The following is a 20,759-nucleotide window of genomic DNA, read 5'->3' on the forward strand; positions in this document are numbered from 1 at the left end:
AATCTAAGTGACTCAGTGAGTGTATGGTGGATAAGAAACTGAGTGATATGTGCCCCCCTGACTGATTTTTGTCCTTCAGAGTCTGAAGGAACCACGATGCTACTGTGAGGTCTCGCCGCCTTTATACTGTACCCACAGGAGGAGTGCAAGCAGATACAGAAAAGAGATCTCAGAAGGACGGCCCTTCTAATAACTGTTCAGACAGAGACTGCCCAAAAAGAAAGCACATGTGATTTCCCCTCTGCCTGAGCAGTTTGGCATTCAGAGGACAAGCGCATAGCTCACAGGAGAGGGGCTGGGCCTCTCCAGGCAGGAACTGGAGTCAGAGGCTTCCCCTGCTGCTTGCCTGGAGAGAACGCAGCAATGCCTTTCAGTGTCTCGCTTCCTGATCTGTCTCACAGTAGCCAGGCAGCGTGGGGCAATCTGAGCACGTCTTACTCTCTCTCCTGCAGGAATCCCGATGCAGGCCAAGTACAGCAGTACAAGGGACATTCTGGATGATGATTGGGACACCACCATGAGCCTGCATTCCCGAGCCTCCACCACAACACAGAGGCCAGAGCCCAGGCACACAGGTAGGCTGTCTCTCCAAGTCCAAACAGAGCAGAGCCCTTGAGAAAGGCATGGAAAATGTGTTCCTCTTCTAGGAACATAGAGACTGGGGGAAAGAGAGAAACGTTTTCATGATTGACAGTGCCATGCGCCTGTGCACTTTCCACAACTTACATGTCACCTATATGAACACGTGACAATTTAAACTCAGTATATACACAGATGTTTGTTTTTCTGGCTTTTTCTTGCTAGCACAGTGGTTTGAGGTTGAGGGTGTGCTGCTTCTTCCGGGTAGGTAGAGCGTACAAAAGTGAAATTCACCTTCCTACCTGCCCATGAAAGCTAAATCAAGCATTATTTTATTTATCATCTGTGATCTAATTTGAAAATTTCGATTTCTAAAAGCTATCTTTTTGACAATTTTTAACTCATGGCATTAGAGGAAGATTTCCAAATGGACAAATTAATCCTGGTATTTTGTTATAAGAATTCTGCATCTTGGAGTTGTGAGACCTTGGGAGAGTCATGTTAACATCAGGTGTTTGGTTTTATCATCTGTGAAATGAAGGATGATTAAAGCAAATGCCTTCTAAGGTCCCTTCAGCTCAGAAACTCTATGATTCAATAACTTATATAGTGGCCTAAGGTTTAATTACCTGCCATCCTTTTGCTCTGTTAATCTCAGAATATTGAGGAGATTAAATCAAATTATGAAAATATTTAATTTTAGTTGTTTTTAGGTTCTATTTCATAATCTTATTTCCAATTATTCACTCTGCGACATAGTAATTTTTTTTTTCAATTCCGTTCAGTTCCATAATTCACATATACAGAGAAGACTATTATTGGGCCACCCAGGCAATATAAAGCAGAAATGTGACTTGAGTTCTAGTGAAAAGACCTCACAAGGTAACACATACAAAACTAGTTCTAGGTTCTAGTGTGTGGTATGCCAGTAATTATCTGTGCAATCTTAGACAAGTTACTTAAGTATTCTGTGGTTAGGTTCTTCATTTGTAAAATGTTAATGATAATAAACATCTTAATAGTGCTTATTATGTGCCTGGAATTGTTCTAAAGCACTTTATGCATATTAATTCATATTAATTTGAACTAATATTAAATAGGAGTAACAAAACATCCCTTATGATGGCTATGAATACTAAGAGTGATAAATTCTGTAAAGTACTTAGTATATACCATAGACACTCCAAAAATGTGAGTTTCCTTTTTATATTCCTTTCCTTGAGAATTCCTAAAGTGGTCTGCTTAACATTTTTTGTCAGTCTGCGTCAGAGAGATATTCATTCCATGCCTGAATCTTAATATGTCTTTTCTCTTCTGACCATATCCAGATTTTCTTCACCTCTGTAAATCTGGAAACACATTTTCCACTGTTTTCTTCCTTTTCTCCTTTATCAAATAACTTTTAGTTTTTATTTTGTTCTCCTACTAAACCTTTCCATTTACTTTCCACTTATTGAATGATCCTTCACCTGTGATCCACTGATATGACTTTTTCTTTTTAACTGAACTACCCAATAAAGCTGTTAGGGGACATGGGGGATTTCCAGCTTCCTTGACGTAAAACTAAATAACAACAGTCAGGATGTCAGTTTCTGTAGCCACAGAATATGTGTAATAGGATGCAAATTGTTTTCCTGTAACAAATCTTGGGAAGTCAGTTTTTAGGGCTGTTGTTTTTAGTGGCTTGTGCATAACTTCATTTTTCACCTTGGACCGGAGCCAGGAACTCTCACCCAAGGATTAGTGGTCAGCATAATCAGGAGCAGGCGTACAAATAAGTTCTGCTGAGGCTGGAGGGTGGAAAGGGAAGCAGAGCAAGATGGAAATTGAAACAGTAGGAGTGGAGTTTACAAAGAAGTGTCTTGGAAGCAAGCATCTGGAAAGAGTTATCTTACTCTACGTGTATAACACTTGCTTTCATCTTCTTGAGACAATTCAAATATTTAGAGGAATGTCACCACAGACGTCCACTTATATCTTAGGTAAATATATCTGATGTACCTTTGCTGTTAAAAATAACAGAGCAGAAATCACGCTGAGGCATTTTTGGCAATGTGGAGGATTCAGGTTCAACCTGGCACAATTATGGGCGGGCAATTTTTATTTTTTCTTTAAAATTAATAAAATTAAGCTATATACATTTATTTTCTAGATTTTCATTTTCTCAATAAAACAATTATATTTACGTTTAAAATGCCAAACAATTTGAAAAGATAGAAAGTAAAAATGAAAGCCAACACTCTCACACACATTTCCCACTTACTTATGTTTGGGGTCATGTAATACACCACACATATTGCAAAGTACTGAGGATATAATGTCAAACATGATGTGACCCCTGTTTACGAGGAAACAAGGTCTCACAAAATTCTCACATAAGCTGTAAGTATGATGACGTGCTATGGCGAGAGCATGTGCATAGGACAAGTGAGAGCTCGGTCATTTCTGCCTTACAGCTAGGGGAGTCAGGAGAGGCTTGGGAGGGGGAGCAAATACTGAGTTGAGTTGGTTTTAAGATGTTCCACAAGATATGGAGTCAGGAGTGTGGGTGTTGGAGGCACTGGGGACGCTACAGGCAGAGAGACACATGAGAGGAAAGCCCTGGAGGTCTCATGTAAGTGTGTTTTTAGAGAATTATAAGCAATATGCATGGGGGGAAAGGTTAGCAAGGGGTAAGTCCGGCAAACTAAGGAAGGTCTTTCATGCCATACTGAGGTATTTTAACTCTACTCAGCAGTTAAAATGAGGTCAATACGGTATTTAAAAAGGGAGAAACATAATCGGTTTTAAGTTTTTGAAGACCACCAGGCTGCAGTGACGAGTATGGACTTAGATGAGCTGACACCCAGTTTTTCCACTAGTCGAGGCACAAGATTGAAAGAACCTGAACTGAGGTAGTACAGTAAGAAGGAGCAACAGAAAGCAAACACAAGAGGCGTTAAGGAGAGAGAGCTTAAAGAACTTGTGACTGCTCACATGTGAGAAGACAAGGAAAGAGAGATCGATTGCAGGTTGACTAGACTTCACGTGGATGGTGCTGCCATTAACTGAGCTAGAAACTGTAGCAAAAATAGAAAGGCAATGAACTCAATTTGAATTTGAGGCATCTGTAAGAGGAGGGTTATGCATTTGGAAATATATGAAAAACAACGAATTGAGGAGTAATGTAAAGGCGGCGGTGATGACTAGTGAATTTACTACTCAGCCATAAAAAAGAATGAAATGCTGCCATTCACAGCAACATGGATGAACTTGGAGAAAATTATGCTGAGTGAAATGAGCCAGGCACAGAAAAGGAAACGTTGCATGTCCTCACTCATAAGTGGGAGCTAAAAATTAAATAGATGGATGGATGGAAGGAAGGAAGGAAGGAAGGAAGGAAAGAAGGAAGGAAAGAAGGAAGGGAAAGAAAGAAGGAAAGAAAGAACGATCACAGTAATGTGTTGAACTTTCAAAAGGCGAGAACCGAGCTGTAGTTACTATTGGTGGGAAAGGGGGAGGTGGAGAAGGGTCAGTGAGAAATTGGTTGATAGACACAAAGAATGATTACTTTGTATAATGATTAATATACTAATTATCCTGATTTGATCATCATGTATTGTACATAGGTATTAATATTCAACTTTGCACCCCACAAATATATATAATCAATTGTTTCAAAAAATAAGACAATAAATGCTGCAGAGAGTTTAAGTAAGAGGAAGACTAAAAACAATTTACTGTCTTAGAGGTAAGGACTACAATAGATTATTGGTTATTTTTATAGCAGTGGTTTGAAAAGGAACTGATGGTTAAGTAATAAAATAAACAATTTGTCACTTTCTTTTCTTTTTTGAAGATATAAAGGGTTACTGTTGAGGTACTACAGGGCTGAGTGAGGGCTTTTGAAAATTCTTTTTTAAGGTGTTGGAGATTTTAACTCAATCGTAGATTGAAAGTGCAAGGAGAAAAGCAGAGAGGCTAGAACGAGCTTGGTGCACATCTCAGAGACACTGTATGAAGGAGTAGAACTAAAAAAGACAATTGTTCAAAGGGAAAAGATGAGGTGCTAATATTTGACTAGAATTTAGATCAGTGTAAGATAATTTGGGGATTCATTAGCAGAGTCTAACCACTGAGCTGAAGAATGGTAAGTCCTCAAAGGGACAAGGGGTATGAGCGAGATTGGGAACATGAGGCTAAAAAGTAGGATGGGATGCTGTTATGAGGAGACAGACACAGCGCGCTAAAAAATTTTGACTAAAAAGGGGTAGACCTTGGGAAACTTTTCTCCTTAAAGAAGAGAGAAGGTCAATTAAGTACTTTATTTATTTATTTATTTATCTATCTATTCATTCATTCATTCATTTATGTACTCATTTATTTAATTACTAGGCCAATAATTCCCAAGTATGTATGTAGCTCAGAATGTTTAGCCCCAACCCACATGTTGTACAAATGTGCAACACTTCAGAAAGTTCCTCTTTCTGGTAGAGTGGAAAATGTATGCTTTAAGATGGTTGTTACAATATAGAAGTGAAAAGTTGCAACTGCTAAAACATTGGGGTCTTTCTATTACTCCAAAAGGGACTGCCATATAAGGGGCAATATTAATGTGAGATTTGTTGAGAGGATAGGAAAATGATCAAAAACGTTCAGCTCTGAAATCACTGTAGTTGGGTAGCACTTTGCGTTCCATTACTTGCTAGCTATGCAATACTGCGTGAGTTAAATAACTCCTTGATAATTTAATTTTCTCATACAAGTAGGGTTTAAAAATAGCTGCTCTCTTGAACAATTTTGGGGAACTTCCAATGAAATACAACAGTATATATATAACACACTCAGTAGTATTATTGGCAGTAGTTGTGTGTTCCTGAGTAAGGTGTCTAACCCCTCTAGGCCTCAATTCCCCATCTGTAAGATGGGATAATAATATCTACCTTAGAGGGTGATTGTGAGCATAGATGAGATAATTTACATAAGGAATTTGTCTTAGTAACTCAAGGGATTTTAGCAATTATCATTAATGGTAATATTGTTTTTGAACTATATTTCAGTAAATGAAATTCATTGGTTGGGATATGAAATTGACAAACCTAAACATTAGTCAAAAATATAATTGAGTTTCCAATTACTGTGACCTGAAAACATATGTTCTTAGATGTATATATATTCTCATAATAGGAAGGATCACACACATTTACATTTGGAAAAAAATAAGAATAGCAAGTATTTGAAATAGATTCATAAGGGAAAGGAAACCTCCATTTTCATAAACACAGAAAAGCAGCCTCAAACCACTGAACTCAGACCCCCATGAAGAGGTTTACTATGTGCAATAGGTTGTGATTAAGGAAATAAAGATAAGTTGCTGAAAAGAAAACATTTAAACTTAAAAATATGTCCAAAAGTCAGATATGGGCTAGCAATGTCCCATTATTGAAAACTATTAAAAGTACAGTGATCTAAACGATCAGAGAAGATTTTTTAAAATTATTATGTACATTACACAAGCGTTGTCTCCATTTGTCCCTGACTCCTGGCTCACAGGAAGTGTACATACAAAGTGTGGTGTAAAGTATGACAAGTTAACCCAACCTCTGCCCCCAGTTTGCAACACGGCTTTGTGCAAATTATTTAAACTCTCTCTCTTTTTCTTTCATCTTTTAAGATGCTTTGCATTTCAGAGGTGTTCCAATACACTATTTCTGGTAATGTCTGCTTAATTTCTTGTAGGCCCTGGGCTTGGAGGAGTACAAAGTTTTCCCTCTCTGATGCCTGATAAAGAGTAACTGGTCGAGAATGACAACTCTCTTCATCCACAAAGTTCCATATAACTACAAAGGAATTTGTGTTCAAAACTTTACCCTGGCACTGTAGCCTTTTATTGTATAGTTATAGTAAGAAGATACAGGAAAGAGGTGTTTTTTTTTCTTTTTCCTATATATATCTTATTATTCCTAGGGATGTTTATATCATTCCTTGGCCTGTCCACACCTCTCTCTAAACATGCCTCAGGAAACAGCAGAAGGGTTTTCTTCCAAAAAACAAAACCACAATAAAGCCAAGCCAAACCCAGACACCTCCCAGGCAGCTTATTTTTGAGAAAATCTGTCTTGTTTTAGGGTGGAGGTGGTCCCTAGAGAGAGACCTCAGTATGATTAGGAGCACTTGGAATAAAGCTCAGGAACATTAGATGCGCAGTTAGAAGAAAAACACCTAGGGGGGAAAATAGCATCAGAGAAAAAAGAAAAAGTGAAACCTTTACCTTCTTTGTCTTTCCATCACGAAAGCTTGGATTCCTGGGAAATGATCATATCTGCTGTAGAAACTCCTGAGCATAGTGTCACTCTTGGTCTTTAGATAAGACAGAGAAAGACTGTGAATATCCAGAAAGAGAGAGAGGGAGAAAAGGAGGGAAAGAGAGAAAGAAAGAGAGCAAAAAAGCTTCCAAATGTGGAAGTTTGATTAGGGAAGAATGCTTTCTTGGAAGAGAATTTTTTAAATTTTGATTCCTTAGCCAAAGATGTACTACACTTATTTGTTTTTCTGTCTTAGAGGCAATCTCAGGAAGGATTATATATTTGTTCTTTTAATGGATAGAATTATTATTGAATAATGTTCTAGTCTCTAAAGTCCAGGCTCTCACTCCACAATAAGAATTTAAGTTCACTCTTGCTGGTCCTTTGGGCAGAAAATCAACACCTCTTTTGTCCTCAATATTATGTAAGGGAAAGTAGATTTTTAAAGGGATAAATAATTTGGTTGATTTCCATAGGTCTTCTTTTCATTTATCTTTTTATTTTGAATTTTGGCCAGGGAAATATTAATCATAAAAAGGAACAGGGTTTTTTATTTTATGCCTTTACATGTGCATTACTATAAATAGTTTTGAGTAGAGGTAGGCAGGCATGTAACAGAGATATTTATATGTAATACACATTCATTCTTCCATTCATTCACCATTAATTGAGCTTATTTCAGCTGTTTTAGGTGCTGGGCTACAAGAGTAGATTAATAGATAATCATCTCTTCTGAGAGGGAGCTTACTTTCTACTGGAGTAAGACAGATACAAGCCAAAAGAAATAAATAAGATATATAATATATTTAATGGTAATGGGAGATATGTGGAAAAATAAAACCACTGTGGTGGTGGGTCCACATATGCATTTGTACCTCTGGATTCTAGAAACATTTATATGATTAATTTTCTTAGACTATTTTGAACTTTAAAAATATTTAGGATTTTGAAGAGAAATTTAGCTCAAGCTGTATTCTGCTTCTGATCTTTTTCTTTTGTGTTCTACTAATGTGAAAGTACTCCTATGATCAATGCAATGAGAAAACTATCCATTTCCAGAAAAATTAAGACTAAACCACATAGGCCAGTTAATTGAAGGAAACAGGAGAGGAAGCAAATCTATCTCATATTTGTTCATGAAACAGAATCTCACAGAAGTCAATGTTTAGAAACCGGTATGGCTTGGTGATGTATTTAGCTGAGCCCATCATTTAGCTGAAAGAAATGTTGCTAAAAAGTCAGTAATCAATAGATTTTTAAAGACCAACCAGTAAAATTTAATTAAGCATGCTGTGCTTCTGCAAAACTTACATAGTTTAGGTAATATTAATTTTTCATAATTTCATTCTTCATTTACTTAAACATTGTAGTCAGTCCTTACATGCCAAATACTATTTTCAGTACTGGCAATACACTGGTGGACAAGATAGACAAGATCATTGTTTTAATGGGGTGCACATTTGAGGGAGGAGACAGACAGAAAAGGAAGAAAAATCATGAAAATATTATGTAATAATTTTATTATGAAAGAAACCACGTATATTACAGGGTGAGTGATACACTAGAGATGGACTCATGGACCTCTTCCAAGAACGTTCCATTTAAACTCCAAGCTGAGTAACAGGAAGTAGCCCGCCAATAATCAATCTGAGGATTAATGAATGCAGAGACAGAGGCAGACAGAGAGCTAATGCAAGGAACTAAGACAGGGACAAGCTCGACTGGATCAAGGATAAAACAAGGCCACTGTGAGCGAGTATTTGAGTGAGAGGAGAATAGTTCAGAAAAAGATGAAAAAGTTAGGTAGGGTCTAGATGAAAAACAATCACAGGATTTTACTCTAAGTGCAATAAAGCTATTGGAAGTTATTAAGTTGGGAAGTATCATAATTAAATTGCCATTTTTAAAAACAGAAATCTGTGAAAAGTAATTTGGATTTTACTCTTAATGTAATGCAAATTATTTATGACAGAGATGATTATTAGAAGATTCACAATTTAAAATATATCAATATGTGTATTGTGTGACTTTAACTTATTTTCCCTACTAGATTGTACATTTCAGAGGATAGTAATAATATTTTATATTTCTATACTATCTTTACCATTTATTGTTCCTCATTTGGAAATAATGTTTAGTACAAATCTCTGTGCTCACATTGCATTATGTAGAGGAACTTGCTACAAAGAAACAAATTTATGTTTCTTTAACCCTTCTGTTTTAGAACCTGTAGAGCTAGGTTTGGGTCTGGAGCTCACAGACCCCTCTAGCCTGTTGTCCAGACTGGGTCACAAACCCTTCACACACATGTCTACAAGCTAGGTAACAGGAAAAAGATCCTTGGGGCCTTGGTTGAAGGAATAATAAGCTTTATTCAGCCTGCACATGTCTAAGAGTTAAGCAGTCCAAAGAGAAACCGAGTAGCTGCTGGCAAAGTAAACATGCTCGAATTTTACACGTGAGCTCTGCCCAGCTGCTGCTTCACACACTGAAGAACACACAAGAATAGCAACAGGCTAAAAGTACCAGGTGCACATGCGCACTAACTCCACCCCCACACAACTTGTTTACAAAGAATGTGCTGCACTACCCCCAACAAGACTTGAGGCAAGGAGGCCTGAGTAAACTACTCTATTTTCCTGACAGAACCTGACTTGAATTCTCAACTGTGTGTAATTCACAGAGTTTGAGGGTTTCACTCTTCTGTTGTTTCATTTTAATCATAGTGCTAGATGTCACCTGTACCTGATGGGGGGTCTTCCCAGTCAAATACCTCAGGTCATTCGGACCCAGATAGATGACCTCACCAGGTGAAGGGTCTATTCATGACTTATAGTGAAATGCCTGCAATTGCAGTCAAACTTGTGGGAAGGCGGGCAGGGAAAGAATGTTGGGCAAAGTTTTTAAAATTATTTAAGCAGTGCCAAAATTGAGATAGTTTAGATGCATCCTTGAGAAATTATGATCACATTTCTTTAGAAACTATTTTTGGGGACATAAAAATCAAATAAATGAACAAACAACATCCTTAAAGAAGAGGAACTTTCAAAGAAAAAAACCCAAAGAGAAACAATAAAATGATTACTTCCGATTACTGATATGTAATCTGCTTTTTAAGGAGCAGCATATATGGACCTTGAAGGGGGCCATGTTTTACAAAAGTAGCATGTTCATTTTATTTTTTCCATGCTGTTGTGAAAAGTTTTTCCTTCGTAAGTTTCCTCAGGCTCCCTTTCAGGCATTTTCATAACAGTCTTTTATAATTAGAATTTTGACAAACAGAAGCTTCTACAGACAACCACGTAAAGATAACGATAATGCATAACGTGATTCCCTGCAAAGTAGGACTGGGGCTGGGTGGGGGGCGGGGTGGGATAGAAGTGGACGGGGCTTGGGAAAGAATATAGCTGTGGTAAGTGAGACTTGGTGTCGAGCCTCATGAAAATGTTCTGAGGACAGAAGGTAAATTATCTAGCTCTGATTAATCCTGCATAAAAATACTGCATAATTTGTCCCTGTCAAGAACCAACTCCTCTCACTTGCTTGCTGCTGACTTAAATCCAAGAGGAAGAAAAAAACCAAACGCTGCTTTCTCTTTTGTTCCCTGCAGAGCCCGGGACTCCCTCTCCAGCTTGGCGCCTGGTGGCTCTGACCCTGCTGACTGTGTGCCTGGTGTTGCTGATAGGCTTGACCATCCTGTGCTTTGTATGTAAGTCTATGTATGCTCTGACTTCGGGGAGGATCCTGGTGCCAAAGTTTATCTAGAATGAGAAACACTTGTTATGAATAGTTTTACTATAGTTCTGAATAATTCAATGTGCCTTTTTATAACGGCAACTGTAATGAGTATTTAGTGCAAGAAGCACTAAAATAAGGCAACCACTTGCCAACTCGAATTAAACATTCTGTTTGAGAAGTATGTTGACTGTTTGCTTATATGTCAATAAAATCAACATTTTTTAGTCAGCGCATGCGTCAGCCATCTCCCATTCCACATGAAACTGCTATTATGACTCTATATTTTCAGACAGACTTAAGGTAAATGATTTTGCCCAAGATGACACAATTTATATATGTACTGGAGTCCAAACTTGAGTATAGGCAATATAAGATCTCAAAGCCTGAAATCTTAAACGATATGCTGTTTTGTCTTTCTGAGATGTGGAAAATAGAAATAGAAATAAAGAAATAAGCTGTCCATTCTGACTTGGTTACTTGGATTAGTTTTTCAGTGCTACCAGCTCTCCGAAACTCAGCAAGACAATATCTCCCAAAAGGAAGAAAGACTAGGGAATCTCTCCGGACAGCTGCAATCTCTCCAAGCCCAGAACAGGAAGCTTGCACAAACTCTGCAGCATGTGGCAGAAAAACTCTGTCGTGAGCTCTATAATAAAACTGGAGGTGAGTGTGTCCTGATAGCTCTGCCCTCAGGATCTCTCAATAAAGAGCTAAATTACCCATCAATGTGACTGGGAAGCATGTATTATTTAACCAGCAGTCTGGCAAACTCAATAAAGAGTTTGGGCTTCAAGATCATGACCAGTTGTTGGGATCATGCAGTTAATATATGTCTGGGTTATAATACATATAAGGATTCTTCAAATATAGACATTTATTTATTTTTTAATTAATTAATTTTATTTTATTTTTAATTTATTTATTACAAATATTCATGATTAAAACAACAAAAACAATGAACTTGGAATGCCCAAAATAACACTACAAGTAAATAAAACATAATCTTCTTTCTCAATTTACTTTGGCGCATGTGTTTACAAATATCTCCCCATCAAGAAGTTGACACACTCATAACTATAGTTCTGAAATTTTAGGAATCATACAGGAATCAGTTCAAGAAATCAGATAACCTGAATCAAATCCCAGTTATTTTAATTCAGTGTGACTTGGCTGGGTACCAGAAATATGTACTTTAATAAGAGCTACTCATGAGGAAATGTCAATGGTAGATGAACTATACTTTGATAAAAATGCTACTGAAGGAAACTAAAAGCATCACTTCAGTGTGTGTGTGTGTGTATGTGTGTGTGTGTGTGTGTGTGTGTGTCTTTTCATTCTGTCTATTTTGGATTTCTTTTTTTTCTTTTTAATTTTTACGGAATCAAAATTGATTATACATATTTTGGGGTTCAACATTGAGATATGTTGATCAAATCAGTATTACTAGCATATGTATTGTTACAAATCATAATTATTCTTTATGCCCCTTGTCCAATCTCTCCCCATCCCCCCTCTAATTACCCTAGATTTGTTCTCTCCTTCTGAAAGAGTAATGGTTACTTTGTTGATTTATTGCCTAGATGATCTGTCCAATGCTGAGAGGTGTGATCAGGTCCCCCAATATTATCACAGAGCAGATGCTTCTTCTGTCATTTGAAATGGGCTTTGTGGAGAGAGACATCCTCCTCTTTTCTTTGGTCTCTGCTGGTGACTCTCCTTGTATCAATGCACTCCAGTGGCTGGCAGACCATCTGCATGGTGGTTGTGACATCTAGCCACTTTTGCAGCAGCCGTGGTTATTGTGGTGGCTGTGGTGGACCACCCACATGGAGGTGATGTTTCTGGCATGCTCCTTGGTGCTGGTGGTGTGCCTGGTTGTGGGAGGGGGGTTGAATCCCCTTCTCCCTGGGGGCCCTGAAGCACTGGTGTGGTTGTGGGAGGGCAGTCTAGTCCCTGGTTATATGCCTCATATTCCCTGGTGGGCCCCAAGGTGCTGGTGGTGTGCCTGGGTTGTAACTAATTTTTTGCCCTTTGCTTACTTCTAAAATGGGGAACTTCCTATGGGAACCAGTACTTGAGCTGTGTGGTTGAGATAAATTGCTGCTTTGCTGCTGTTTCCCAAGGGAAGGCTTTTTGTGCAGCTCAGGTTTTAATGGTTGACCTTATAGGTACTTCTGGCTCTCCAGAGACCTGGTGCAACTGGGTGGTATAGAAACTCTGATCTGGGCCTGAGTTTTTTCAGCAAACTGCACCCCATGCAATTCTGCATTCCTCACCAGTCTCCTCTAAGTGGTCCTGTGCTGATTGCGGGGTGGGTCAGCTGTCCTGGCTGTGTTCCAGTGTTCTCCTGGTTGGCCCGTCTCCCCCACTGCCCATGCCCCAAACACTTCTCATGGGACGGGCCCTGCATTGGTCCCTTGCGATGACTCACCGGCCTCTGAGTGGCTCCCTTTTTCAGATGTTCTGGCTCCTCGCTCCTGCGTGGGTCCACGGGAACCCTATTAGTGGTCTTGCTGTCCTGGGGGCCATCAAGGTCCTCTTCTCTCCTGCTGCCTCCAAGTAACTCCATCTGAAGGGCACACCTGTGGCTTCTGCCGGCTCCTGCTCCATGTGCTCAGCAGCTGGAGCCTTAAAGCAGCCATGGCCCGAAATGCTCAGAGCAGTTTTTTTTTCTCTCATCATGGTTTCTCCCACCTTCATGAACTCTGTAGGTCTCTTCTCCTCTTCCCCTGAGCTCCAGTAGCCCCAGCTTGGCTGCTGTTACATTTTTATAGTTGTAAATTTTTTGATTTGTAGGAGAGAGTGATGCTGGGGACTGTCTATTCTGCCATCTTGACCAGAACTCCCCCATTTTGGATTTCTTAATGGTCCAGTTTATTCATTAGCCCTCTCTTTTGATTTCCTTATCATGCACACGTAGAAAGCAACATACGTGTTCAGATCTTCACTTCTTATTTATCTTTGGGGAACTCTAAAGCAGGATGAAATTTCCTAGTCTTCCATTCACACACCAACCACTTCTCAATGTAGCAGACTCTCCAATTGTGGGTTGCTCGGTAAACAATATCAATAGGCACACTTCTGCTTCCCTAAGTGATTCTTTTCCTCATGACTAATGATCTTACTGGTCACAATTTTCTTTATTTTCTTATTTTTCTGAAAGCCAGTGTGCCTACTTTTTATTATCGTTGTTGGGTGCCGTATCATCAAATAGAGAATTCAGGGTTTTTTGAAACCAATGGTCTCTGGAATATTCATCTAGCTGACTGAAAACAAATAAAAGGAGAAGCTATGCAAATAAACCAAATTTAGTTTAAATACAAAATCCACCCAGAAATATATTCATGATGTTCCTTATTCTAATAAAAATTCTCATTTTTTTGGTTAGATGACAGTTCTTAGCTTTATTCTGCTGCTTTTCTTTGTTTACTTTCCTCTTACCCATTACACATCTGTTTATTTCTTACTTTCCCTTACTCATTATCCAGCCAGCCAGCCAGCTAGTATTATTCCTGGTATGTTTCTAGTATTTATTGAGTACCTATTAGGGCATACCACACAAAATACATAGGATTTCTGCCCTCGTGAATCACTTACTCTAGTAGGGTAATAGCAATAACCATTTTAAAGATAAAATAAGGTGACCAATATGTACCAGTCTGTCCCAAACTTTCCAATTTAGAACTAAAAATCCCAGTTTTTCTCCTTAAATCTATTTTGCATACACATGCACACACAGTATGTGTGTGTATATGTGTGTATATATACATATGTATGTGTATAAGTGTACATGTATAGTGTGTGTGTGTGTGTCCATGGGGAAAGGAATTTCTTCTGACTTTTATTCCTTTTTTTCCCAGATATTTAAGCAATATTAAATCAAAAACTTAAGAAAAATTATGTGCGTAAAGCGGTATCTCTACCTCTGTCTCTTTAGTTATACGGTTTCTCTACCTATTTCACATATGGCCCTCGAGCTTTAGTCTCTCTATTTATTCTAATTATCTCTTGCTTCCTCCTACATATACTCATTGAAATTTCACTTTCCATCGATTCTCATATGAATATGGAACTTTATTTTGACATAGAGCACAGAGAGAATCACATGTCATATGTGAAGCTCCTTTCCTTTGTGAATGAGTCTATCCAGGTCTGTTAATTTCCTTCTCGCAGAATTTGGAGGCAAGCAGAACTGTCTGAGAGAGCTCTTGCAGCAACTTGGCAGTGTCATCACGTGACAAATATAATCTCCTAAACTATTTATTTATTTAGAATGTTGTTTTACCTTATGAAATATTCCAAATACACAAGGAAATACAAACAACAATATAATACATATCTGTGTTATATACTTAGATTTTGACATTTGACACTATATTGGTTTTTTTTTTAATTTTTAAATTTTTTTATTTTAACTCCTCAATATACATTGTAGTTGATTTTTGTGACCCTTTAATAAAGAAACCATTATGGATATGATTGAAGTTCCCACCCCACCGCACAGCCACTGGGGACTCAATTATGGGTCCCTAACTCTCAAAGTCCCAAGGCCAGGTACTCATACTGGTGTTCAAGTCTTGACTCTCAGACCCTAGTTACTGTATTTGCAATGGCTACCTACGTAGTCCATGTCACCTCGACCTGTGCACTTACTTCCCTGGCTTGGATGCCCATCTTAAGTTCCGACACATGGAAATTTGCCATTCTAATGCTTGTCTCAGTATTCTTTTTCTAAAAATTTCTTTGTTTTTGTTTAGATTGAGAAAAGAGCCCACATCATATTGATATATATATATTTTAAAAATCCTTTTACTATTATATAAGAGGATTTTGGAGAAAAAATTATAGAAACTCTGTTTTTGAATACAATGCATTTTGAATTTATAAACATATAAGCAGCTTTATGAAATTAAATATTTTCTCCATGTGCTGAATTGCATAGGCAAGGGACAAGGAAGTTTCAGTCATTCATTACTAGATTCCGTACTCCACATAAGTAGTTAGTTCTAACTTCCACTGTTTTAATTTCCACTGTATACTCAGTACCAATTATAATTCCTGGCACTTATTCAGTAAATATTTGTACTTATTATTGCCTGGGCAATTAAATATCTAAGAGAAAGGGAATCAGTTCTTTCTTGGGACATCGAATACTGTATAATTTTAAAAGAGAAACACAGCAGAACCAGGTAGAAAATAACTTATTAAAACTGGTTTCTTTCCAAGGACACAGGTGCAGCCCTTGCCCAGAAAAATGGAAGTGGCATGGGGACAAATGTTACCAATTCTATAAAGAGATCAAAAGTTGGCAGGGCTGTGAAAATTTCTGCGTTGCTGAGAACTCTACCATGCTGAAGATAAACACACAAGAAGTGCTGGTAAGATTCTGAAGCTTTTCCATGTTTGAAGGATTCTCACTCAAAAAGAGCTAGTCAAGAAGATTCTAAGGAGTCAGGGATATTGGTCCCAGATTTTCCCATTTATTGCAGTCAAGGCTCAATTCTTATTCCTGTTGCTTCCAACGATTCCCTGAAGTTTGTACAAGGAATTCTGTTCTCCACAAATACCCACCCCTTAAAAACATGAGAAATATTTCTTCAGACTCCACCCCCTCTCAGTCAGGGAGCAAATGAGGAATGTCTGAATTTCTTACCTCTTTTGATTTTGGTAGAATGGGGACAAGATTGATGTGTGTCAGAAAGATGAAAATAGCACTGCCTGCTCTTCCATTGTAAAACTGAAAAACATTTAATTAAATTACTGCCATAATCTGCAAATATCTCTTGCCTTCCAGAAGTTTACAGCCTAAGATAGACTGATCAAAGCAAATATAAGAATAAAACGACAAATTGATATATATTAAGTCCATGCACTTAGAGTACACCATTAAAATGGTGTCATTATTTCCCTTTCATAGTTATCACAGCCTTTGGATTGAATTCCTCAAGCAGTGCAACCATTACTTATTTATCGTTGTTTCTCTAGAATTTAGCAGAGTTCTTGGTGCAGAGATTATCAACAAAGGGTTATTTAATTAAATGCCCAGCTCATTATACAAATTTTTAACAGCCTTCTAGTTACATCTTAATTCCTACCCACCTCCTAAAATCTGCACAAATGAACCTCTGTGCAATATCTCTCATTTACTAAAATAATATTATTTTTACCCTTTTTGATGGCTCAATTTAGGCATAAAGAGAGGCAATTTCTTTTACTAAGACTATGTGTCCTGGCATAAACCCTCCTAATTTTTCTTTTTCTTTTTGTTTCCTCTGCCTTCAGCACATCCTGAGGTCTCAGGTATATAATTGAACTATACTATATGCAGTGGTAGGATTTTGTTGTGAAAGGTATATAGTTATTTTTCTCTCATGCACTTCATATATTTGTATATATTTAAATCACTTCTATATGATTTATTTTCAGAGCTTTTAATTTAAAGGTATCCCCATTTAATCGAAAACAGTATTTTAAAATACAGTTCTTTTCACATGCCTTATATGACTACTGCTTAGCAATAATTTCACTTATATTTCCAATAATCTTTCATTGAATTAGTATGTGAAATTAATTATCTGAGGTGTTGAAGGTATAATAATTAACAAAAAACAGCATATGGTCTTAAGAAACTCATGGTAGGAAAAAACGACCTCAGAATGGATAATTACAATAAATTTAGACACTTTTTGTGTTAAAGATATTGAGTGTAGAGTGAAACTACATAGGAAAAAGTAAATAACTTTTAAAAAATTTCAATATGGATGTCAGAAAAGCAGTTATCACGTATATAGCTATGTGTGTGTGCGTGTGTACATGGAAATTAAAAAGCTTTTCTTCCCACCCTTTTTAGTCCAAGACATAAATAATATTTCCAAATCCTTCTTTTACTTCTTTTTAAAAAAATTTTTGATTGATACAGTATAATTGTACATACTTACGGGATACAATCTAACATTTTGATACATATATATGTTGTATAATAATCTGGTCAGGGTAGTTAATGCATCCATCGCCTCATGCATTTATCATTTCTTTGTGGTGAAAACATTCAAAAGCCTCCTCCAGCTATTATGTGACATACAAAATTTAGTTGTTAACCATAGTCACTCTGGTGTGCAGTAGAACATCAGAACTTACTGCTCCTCTCTTTACTTCTTTTTACATTCAAGTGCATTCACTATTCTTTTCTCCCTCCCAGGCCGTGCCTTTCCCGGGTATTTATGAAGGCCACTGCTCCACCCTCCCATTCCTGTACTTTTCCTTCCATGTTCTTCCATTTCCCAGAATCATTCCATATCTCTTTGTAAATTGTCCTTCCATATTTTTATATTAATCTTAGTGTTTAATCCTAAGCCTTAAAAATAATGGGTCCTGTATAAATCTTGGTCGATGTGATTCTTGGTTTTAGATTATCAATATATAGTCCATATAAAATAAGTTCTTTAACCTGGACAAATTTTTAGCTGACCTCAGCAGAGATGCTCTCTCTCTTAAGTGCACTATCATCTATGGGAGGTAGGACTCATGTGTTATTCTTGTATTAAAAGTGCTAGCCGGCCCCACACATCTCTGTGTATATATGTTACAACACCTCTAAAGCTGAAGGTTTTTGTGTGCCTTTCACAGGAGTTTGCCATGCCTCAGAGCTACTCCAAGTTTTTCTACTCTTACTGGACAGGGCTTTCCCGCAACAGTACTAGCAAGACCTGGCTGTGGATAGATGGAACCCCTTATTCCTTTGAACTGTAAGCCTTTAGAACGTTTTATGGGAAAAGCGTTTTATAGAGAGATTTTGCTTGAATGATAGAGTTCAACAACTTGGTTCAGTAAGCATTAATAGAACATCTGCTTTTTATTGCATACTGTGTTTGCAAGAGGATGTCCAAAGATGTTTGAAGCATAGTGCTTACTCTTGAATTGCCTATAAATCAGTGAGTAATATATCAGGGACAGTTGTTTGGGGGCGGGGGAGAGAAAGAGAGAGAGAGAGAGGATAAGACCTAAGATTTTCTGGCTTTTCATGTGTGAAGTAGAGAGCACATCTTTAAAAATAGTCTCTGAGAATATATTTGCTGACAATATAAAACAGTAATACTATTTTTTAAAACTAGTTTTACTAGCTGTTGTGAACATTTAGATAGGAGTATGTATGGTATCCTTTGAAATAGGGAAATGTAATTTCTATACAAAATATGTTACAATTAAGGCTATGTTTGAACAGGTACCTTTCCCCCCCTATATATAGCATAGCATTTATTCTCCCAGAAGACAGTACATATACAATGTAATTATTTGTATTTTACAGTTAACTAAACTGAGTCATGGGGAAAGTAGATAACTTTTTAAATGGCAGTCAAATCATTTGATAAGTTTAGATTAAAACATGTATGTTAGTTTTAGTCAGAAATAGTTTTTATTGTTTGGGGTGACCTGCTGCTTCTAAAATGAGAATGGAAATTGAGGGTCTGAAAAGAAAGCTCAGTAACTCCATTTTTCCAGTAAACCCATTCTGAGTATATATTCTATAATTTTATCACCCTAGGAAGACTCCTCTGTACCTTCTGGGTACTTGAATTTTATTTTAGAAATAAATTGTGATTCAATTAACTTTTTCTTTTTTTTAAGGTTTGATATTATAATAGACGTCACCAGCCAGAGAAGCAGGAACTGTGTGACCATCCTCAATGGAATGGCTTTCTCCAAGGACTGCAAAGAATTGAGGCGGTGTGCGTGTGAAAGGGCAGCAGCATCGGTGGAGCCCGAGAGGCTCCATTAGCCTCCCTGAGCCTTTCGAGGAGGTGATCGACTGTCCAGCTACAAACACCCGTGGAAGCGTTGAGCCAAGCCAAGTTGATCTCAGTGCAGGGGATATTTGAGACATTGAAAAATTGAAAATAATCAGGAAAGGCAATCTCTCTGACTAGCACAATTTCCTGTTCAGGATCACCAGCATTTCTGAACTTGAGTTCATGCACATATTTGCTAACCATAACATGTCCTATTTATGTACCACCAACTAGCCCCACAAACCCATAAAGTTGTAATCTACCTTCTTCACTTAGAGATAACTTTTTAGTTTTCTTTCTTTTCATTTTCTCCACTGATCTCCCTGTTTTCATATCTTCCTTATGTTTGGAGAAGTGAGAAACTTATTGAAGGAATTAAATGGAAATAACATCAGTCAAGTAGTCCATGAACTACTAGCAATAAGTCCCCATGATGTGCTGCCACATACAATGCTAATTCTTTGTTTCAGTCTATTCTTTGCCTTTTCTGGTCTCTCAATAAAGACCCTATCTGCTATGTCTATGTCCTGCTTTCAAACTGTGATAACTCTCTTTATTAGAATCTTCACTTCTTACAAACATAGCCTCCCTATGTCCACTAAGACTATAATAATTGCCTATTCTCCCTAGAAATTGCTAATAAAAGAAATATTCCTAACTCAGTTCCATATCAAAATTACTGTCCCTGGTACTCCCTTTAGAGAGATTGAAGACCAGAAAAAATATCAATTTCTTTATGCACACCTGTAATAGTTTGGTTTCAGTTCCTATTTCCTTTCACTTGATCCATGTTTATACCTTTCAGGTACTGAAGATTTAACAATAATAAATGTAAATAACGTGAAGTGTGTGTGATTTTAGAATGGATTTGTGATTTGGGGAATGTTTAGCATGAGAATGCTTTTCAAAATATGATAGCAATCAGTGTTTGATTATTTGTGCCTTACTGAGAGTTTGTGGGGATTCTACAAGAGTATTCTTATGTGATTATTTGGAAAAAATGCGAAGTGTTTGAATACATGCTGTTTTCAAGAAGATGGTTTTAATACTTTCCTAAAATGAAATCTTTTGAGGCAAGGTTCCAGCATCATCACATGGCTGTTGAGTAAACTGAGTTGCAATAGGGCACATGATTTCCAATCAGGTATGAAAACTGGAAGAGACTGTGACACCTGCATAGGTGGCTTCTCGACTAGGCACTTCTATCTCAAGATGACTACATGCACAGACATAACAGGGATTATTGCAAATAACCCCATCACGACCAGTGACTCTTTATGGATAAACCAATTTTAGGGGGTTAACCTAGAAAAGATCATCTATTATACATCTTTATTTTCCAGCAGTGAAAACTGGAAGGCCTAAATTTTGT

At 37.5% G+C, this 20,759-nt stretch overlaps 1 protein-coding gene across 3 annotated transcripts; it reads left to right on the top strand.

The window, feature by feature from the left end:
- The first annotated feature begins 457 nt into the window (after positions 1-457).
- Positions 458-19,377, top strand: CLEC1A (C-type lectin domain family 1 member A). Of its 3 annotated transcripts, XM_063076336.1 has the most exons (6): positions 458-575; positions 10,474-10,572; positions 11,088-11,264; positions 15,828-15,979; positions 18,228-18,346; positions 19,227-19,377. In XM_063076336.1, exons 1-6 carry the CDS (start codon positions 461-463, stop codon positions 19,375-19,377), a joined length of 813 nt encoding a protein of 270 aa, XP_062932406.1. In that variant the 5' UTR covers positions 458-460. The 3 variants fall into 3 exon arrangements, with proteins under 3 accessions (XP_062932406.1, XP_062932407.1, XP_062932408.1); XM_063076337.1 differs by lacking the exon at positions 10,474-10,572; XM_063076338.1 differs by lacking the exons at positions 10,474-10,572; positions 11,088-11,264.
- The last annotated feature ends 1,382 nt before the right edge of the window (positions 19,378-20,759 follow it).

This window comes from Cynocephalus volans, chromosome 12, assembly GCF_027409185.1.
Source record: "Cynocephalus volans isolate mCynVol1 chromosome 12, mCynVol1.pri, whole genome shotgun sequence".
Classification (NCBI taxonomy): domain Eukaryota; kingdom Metazoa; phylum Chordata; class Mammalia; order Dermoptera; family Cynocephalidae; genus Cynocephalus; species Cynocephalus volans.